The sequence below is a fragment of the Populus alba genome, chromosome 10 (assembly GCF_005239225.2).
Source record: "Populus alba chromosome 10, ASM523922v2, whole genome shotgun sequence".
In the NCBI taxonomy this organism is placed as follows: domain Eukaryota; kingdom Viridiplantae; phylum Streptophyta; class Magnoliopsida; order Malpighiales; family Salicaceae; genus Populus; species Populus alba.
In genome coordinates, this window is record NC_133293.1 from 6235814 (window position 1) to 6242799 (window position 6986).

Genomic DNA, 6986 nt, shown 5'->3' on the forward strand with positions numbered 1-6986 from the left:
AAATAGTCCTTATTTGTGGGATTTTAGGACCCTACGATAATTAAGTACTTTATAGCGAGGAGTTGTAGTAAATGAGCATGAAATTCTAAGAACAAGAATGTTTTTTTTTAATATATGTATGATAAATGCTGATAATATATTGTAAGAAAGTGAAAATTGTAAACCTTTTACCTTGTTCGTTCTGAAAGTATTTATAACATTTGTACCTTGAACTTTTTTCTTTTTGTTCTGAGGTCAAAAGTTTTTTCTTTTCTTTTTCACACTCAAGTGGAGTGAGAGTCCCTTACATTAACATTAAATTAATGTAAGTGTCTTTTTACATGGCATTAATATTGATGAAAGTATCACGTGTCTAAAAACATTGTCCTACACAATATCGTATACAACATTAATGTTGATGGGATCAATCATTATAATCAATATTAATGTTGATTGATATGTGGCCAACATTTGAAGGACTTTTACATAGCTAGGGTATAGAGAAGTGAAAACCCTAGGTTCCTTTATTGTATGTTATGGTATGAGATGATTCTAGACTTAAGGATGTTAAGTCTAGCATCTCTCTAGGTCTAAAAGCACTTGGGTCTAGTGCGTAGCCAAGCCCAAAGAAGTTGTATATGTCATCTTGCTAGACCCACAAGCACTTAGGCTTGACACGTAGCCAAGCTCAAGAGAATGAGCCCAAAAGAGTTGGGTTTGACATCTTGCTAGACCCAAAAGCATTTGGGTCAAACAAGTAACCAAACCCAAAGGAGTTGGGTTTGGCTTCTTACAAGGCCCACAAGCACTTGGGTCTATCACATAGCCAAGCATAAACTTGCCAAACCCATAAGTATTTGAGTCTAACGCGTAACCAACCCCATGATAATTGAGTTTGACATATTGTCAGACCCATAAATATTTGAGCCTAGCACGTAACCGAGCTAAAGAGAGTTGGGTTCGACATCTTACCAAACCCACACACGCTTAGGTTTAACATGTGATTAGGCCCAAGAAAGTCGAGTCTTCACCTCTGTTAAACTTTTATGATGAATCATTTTTTTCTCGGCTTAGCCTTTCGAGTTGATGGATTTTAGTACAAAATATATTGATCATGTTGTATTTTTAATCTTATTTGCCGTAATAGGTAGTTTATGCCATGTAAACCAAATCATTATATTTTAACATTCTTAGTCTAAGTAAGATAAAAATTAAAAAACGAAAAGAAATGTGTAATTATTTTCAACGTTTACTCCTGCCTTGTATTCTTTCTTCTTGGTCTTTTTCAAAACTCCAAAGCTTAGTATCTATTTTCGTAATAAAAAAAAAAAAACGCATCCTTTTTAATCGTGAATGTATGATAATAATATTTCTTAAAGCAATAACCAATGAGTGTGTGTGGGGCTTAATCGTTCATGCTTTTAGATTTTATGTATTAATTGATCAAGAGAATTAATTGAGCAAAATCTGTGAGGATCCTCGATAAACCTTTAAAGTAAAACAGGATAGATAATATATTTTCTCGGGACTCCTTGCTTTGCCTGTGAGTCTGCTGTCATATTTGCTTTTTTTCTGAACTGAGGATATAGGTGAATCTATAAAGTAAACCTATCATAAAATGCCACGTGTCCTTCATTTTTTGGATTTAAGGGCAACTTGATATTTTGATATTATGATATTTTGGAACCTGATGCTGCTGTTTTTATATATTAAAAATAAATATCATCACCACCTCTAGCGTCACTGTTGATGTCCATTGATATACATGGCTAAAAATAAAAAATATAGAATCATTACTTTAGCACAATTGTACTTCAAAGCCGACAACATTCACTAAGTTTTAAGACTTGATTGATGGAGCATGGAGGGCTACTTTTGTATAACTCAAGATTAAGATTAGACTAGACTTCGCTGTTTATCAAAAGAGAAAAAAAAAAATAGAAATTAAGAAAAGAAAATACAGATTAGGTTCTTAATTAAGACTTGAAGCTTATAACCTTAAAAGGCTAATTACTAGCTAGATTGAAGAGGAGGAGGGATCGAAGTTCACCTTAAAAGATTAATTTCGACATTCTTTTAGTTTACCAATAGAGATTCGTATGAATATTAGTTTAAATACAAGAACACCTTATATAACACCACAGTGTCTTGCATGTAAAGTCACAGAACAAGAAAATAATTAGCACAAGCAGCCTGAAAAAGGGTTTACGATGAAAGACAAAATTAAAGGAAGGATGGGATTACACCAGTTTTTAAACTATCTTAATCCAGAAGTTTAAGCAGCAGATGGCGCAGAGATGTAGGAAATGGCAGGCCCAGGCTTGGAAGACAAGATGGATGACCTCGACAATGTTTCTTCTTGATCTGGAACTGAGTTCTCAGCCTTGAAATCGAGGGACTCGTTATTATATATGTCCCACCATCTTGCCACTAGCATCTTGATGTCCTCTCTGTCCATGTTAGCTTCCTTGCCAGTGTATCTCCAAGGTTTTGAACCCTATATTTTTGTTTTTCCAAAAATAGAAGAGATCAAAAGGAGTCCAAATCAAGAATATACACATAATAAATGTAATTTATTTGATGGGATTTAGAACTGAAGATGGTATTTGGTGTTATTCAGAGAAGGAGATCACTACTTACAGCAGCACAGTAGTGAACCACTTTAACCTTTTCGACCTCCACATTCTCAGGATGTCGCCATAACATGGCTAAAACCAGGTTGTACATTAGAGGGATCGGCTTGTATGTTTTTTGGAAAAACATATTTAAGAAATCCTGCCATATCCACAAGCAAATCAGAAAATTATAAATTAACAAGCTGTTCTTTGTTGTTAAATATTAATTTGCTAATAATTTCCTACTTCGCCAGCCTGAGTGTCACTCTACTAATCCCTCACTACAATTATTTTCGTGTGCCTCACACATTTAACTCTCAATCTATCACAACCCACTTTTACTTTGTGATTTGATTTAAGATTCCCTGCTTGTTCTTCCATCCATTTAGGGTTTATGTACTTTAATTTCATACATAAATGCTGTGACTTACTTGCTCGGCAAATGGGGTTGGTGGGGTAATCTGGAGAGTTTCAAGAAGGCTCTCATAAGTCAAACGACTAGGCTCAAAGACAAACATCCCGGCATTGAAGTACAAGGGAGGAGGAGAGCCCATCTCAGCAGGCCACGTCACCTTTTCCGGGCACTGCTGGCAGTAACCGATAGAGTATTGTGGTGAGTGGCTCCAGGTTTTCTCACAGAAGCAGTCCATCACAGCATAGAAGTAGCCATCTTGGGTGTCAAATAGATGGTCTATATTCTCGAACACTTGGATATCAGCATCCAGATACATCATCTTGCTGTAGTCCTCGAACTGTGCATACAAGAAAATCAAGCAAACATATACTTTTATATGACCATTTGCTACATAAACAACCAACTTTTGGCGACCAACTTGTGTCGCAAGCTGAGGTAGAGACCTTCTTTTTTACTAGAGACAGAATAAACACTAAGGTATCTTAATCCTATGCATGAATAGAGACCTTTTTATTCCTATACAGTATCTGTACATCTCATCTATTTAAGTCTAATTAATTATAAAAATTAGGATTGATTTTATAAATTAATTATGTTGGGTTTTGGAATTCAAGCTCTGGTAAACATCATTTGATTATACACACACTTGCACAGAAGCATATATTACTTGAGATACAAGTTAAAATAACCTCATTATGAACTCGACGGCTTTGAAAATTAATAATAGCTTGTTAAAAAAAATACAGAAAATAAGTCACACCAGTTTGAATGTATAAACTCCACATTTTTGTCGCTAGAAGTGTCTGTGTACTGTATTAATTAATATATTATACCATAAAAGAAGAGTAATTAATCAGAAAAAGTTGTACTATAAGTTTATAAGATTATGCTAAGGCACATACATTCCAAATGCGGAGCTTGGAGTAGTTGATCACGTAGTAGGCCATGGCAAACTGAATCTGGTTCTCAGGTGGATAAATAGGCTCAATCTCACGAACAATGCAACCCTGAGACCTCAAAATGTCACGGTGTTCCTCAGGCACATCTGGCAACATTGCTACCACCAGAGGGTACGCACTCTTCACCCTGCGCAAACCCTTCGCCAACCCAACTACCCCTTTAACGTAATCCCCATTTCCGGCTAAAAATGTTACAAAGGCCCTTTTAGAGTAGCCATGGCTGGCCGTGGAAACCTTGCCGGTGCAGGAAATCACATCCATGGGCACTCCTGGAGCCATAGTACTTGAGATTTTTTAAGCTTAATATATACTATGAATATAGTACAAGGTTATTTGGAATGTGTTAGAGAGGCAAAGAAGATTGGTGTGGTTGAGGTTTCTTGGGAAAGGAAACCAGCAACGCTAAGAATGGTCCTGGCGCTAATTAGAATGCCCCTGGCCTCCTTAAATAGAACTAAAATGTGGTCTAAATTCATGCCAAATGAACTCTAAATGCAACTCCATAGTGTCCTTTTCACGCTTATCATGAACTAGTATTGTTTTGTAAAAGTAACGTGGGGGTGGTATGATGTTAATATTAGATACACCAAGTTTAACGGTTCGATGTAGTGATCAATTTACTTGTCTTCTAGCTTATACAGGTCCATTAAAAAAGAATGTTACGAGTATGGAGAATCTTTTGACACAACTATTAAATCTGGTAAAGTTAGAGGGTGTTTGGAAGTGTGGTAGCTGTTGCTTTTCAAATAGCTTTTCGTGCCGAAAAGCATGCCAATAATGTTTTTTTTATTTTTTAAAAATTATTTTTGATATCAGCACATCAAAACGATCCAGAAAGTACAAACCAAACTCAATTTTAGCAAAAAAAAAAAAAAAAGTTTGAATTTTTTCGAAAAGCAGGTCACACCTCAATCCCAAACGGCCTCTTAATCTGATAAAGTTAGTCAATCTTAAAATTTTTTAACTTGATTTTTTTTTCTAACTTAAATTTTTATTTAAATCATGTGGGATCTAATTCAACTTAAATCGATTAATTTCATGTGTCTAAATATAACCTTGATGACTAGTAAAAGCATGACTTCATTTAAAAAAAAAAAAAAAACTTTAAGATGATATTTTTTAAAAAAAAATATATTGAGACGATAATAAATTAAATCTACCCTGGTCCCTAGCGATTTCAGTCATGAACTATATTGAATTTAATAGTATTTTTTAAAAACTATTTTCTTTAATTATATAATAAAAATAGATGCTAATCAAAATTGATCACCAACCGAAAAATAGACACTTATTTGAGACAATGATAATCCTATTAAATGCAAACAAAAATACATCATGCATTATATTTCTTGACCGATATAATATTGAAGTTGCAAAAAAAATAACTAAAAAAAATTAAAAGAAAAAAAAACATATTCGGCTTGTATGTAAACTCGTCAAACCTGTAAATCGAGTAAACAGGGCTAGCACACCAAACTTGCGAATCAGGTTATGGACTCCACTGAGATTATAATATGTTTTTTTGTTTCCAAAATTATATTTTATTTAACTATCTGATAATAAATTTAAATGATTGCAAAATCACACACCAATCTAATACCAAGATGTTTTTTTAGATCACGATAATCCCATAAAAAGATAAACTAATTATAAAACTAAATTCTTAATTAACCAAACATCAAAGGATAAAATCGAGAAAAAATCAATGAAAAAAAATTAAACTTGCTAGACTCGTGAACCATGTCAAATAGTCAAACCTGTAAACAGGTTCATGAACTTTATAAAGTTTAATAACAAGGTTTTTCTCTAAAACTATTTTTTTGAAAATATATGAGAGAAAAATAGAGGATAAAAAAAAGATACATCATCAAACTCATAAACCGGAACAACCTAAGTTACTCTAACGAACTCGTAGATCGAGTCAACTCTATAGAAAAAAATAAATAAATTATGAGACAGAATTCTCAACCAACCACACCAATATTAAAAGATGAAATCGATAATAATAAATTTAAAAACAAAATTCATAAAAAAATTCAATAATAAAAAAACAAAATATTGTAGATTAGCATTGTAATCCACAATGCAATGGATGTTGATGAATAATGAAACCGAAATTGCCAAGGTGAACTTGTCATTTTTCTATTAGAACTAACTTTTTTATCAAAATTGGCCAAGGCCATGTTTTTCTGGTCAAACCAAGGTGGCCAAACCCGTCCTTTTGCCAATTAAAACTAACTTTTTAGTCAAAATTAAAAAAAAAAAAAGTTATTTTCCGATAAAATTAAGGTTATTATAATCAAAATCATCATTTTTCTGTCAAAACCAATTTCCAAGTTAAAAATAGTGAAAACCTTCCTTTCATTATCAAAACAAAATTTACCATGATGAAATTAGATAAAAATAATTTTATTGGGGTCAAATTCATAACTTGATGGTCAAAATATTTTTCGTGGGAATTTGTTTTTTTTTTTTCAAATACAGGTTTTTTATACTGATTCTAGCATTTTACCCATATATCTACTAAAAAAAAGATGCCACATTAGTATTTCAATGCCAAGCATATAAATACCATCTCATCTTTCCCTGCATCCTTAAAAAAGCAAAACGAGAATAGCAAAACCCTACACGTTTTAGCTTTGTAGTTAATGGAGTTTTAAAAGTAGTTAAATCGGAGTTAATCTAATCAACTTTACGGCTAAGTCTTCAGAACAAAATAGTTTTAATATTTTTTAATATTAAAATAATATAATTTTAAATAAAATAAAATAAATTCATGTAACCAATGACACACGAGTGTTGGACCAGTGTTTTGGGTGGTGTACAAATTTTCAGGAATAGAAAAAATGAAGCCTTATCATCAAAATAGACCATTGAGATTTCACAGAAGATATTAGATGGAGGAGAGGTCATCATCAAGATCTATTGGGTGATCGACATGCCATTAAAGTATATTATCTTCCTCCAATTCACATATAAGTGGGAGTCACTTCTCCACATGAAAAATTCAAGCACCCA

At 33.0% G+C, this 6986-nt stretch overlaps 1 protein-coding gene across 1 annotated transcript; it reads right to left on the reverse strand.

Moving 5' to 3' along the window:
* Positions 1-2024: 2024 nt before the first annotated feature.
* LOC118045443 (galactinol synthase 1) lies at positions 2025-4393 on the reverse strand. The gene is made up of 4 exons (XM_035054078.2): positions 3912-4393; positions 3026-3346; positions 2620-2754; positions 2025-2476 (listed from the first exon to the last, which is right to left on the reverse strand). Exons 1-4 carry the CDS (start codon positions 4245-4247, stop codon positions 2255-2257), a joined length of 1014 nt encoding a protein of 337 aa, XP_034909969.1. The 5' UTR covers positions 4248-4393; the 3' UTR covers positions 2025-2254.
* Between the last annotated feature and the right edge of the window lie 2593 nt (positions 4394-6986).

Bases quoted from the DNA above. Each gene is read 5' to 3' on its own strand.
- LOC118045443 (XM_035054078.2), bottom strand. From the start codon at position 4,247: ATGGCTCCAGGAGTGCCCATGGATGTGATTTCCTGCACCGGCAAGGTT. The intron at 3,347-3,911 runs GTATGTGCCTTA...TTGTATGCACAG, and splicing joins CCAAGCTCCGCATTTGGAAT to TTCGAGGACTACAGCAAGAT. The intron at 2,477-2,619 runs GTAAGTAGTGAT...ACAAAAATATAG, and splicing joins TGGTTCACTACTGTGCTGCT to GGTTCAAAACCTTGGAGATA.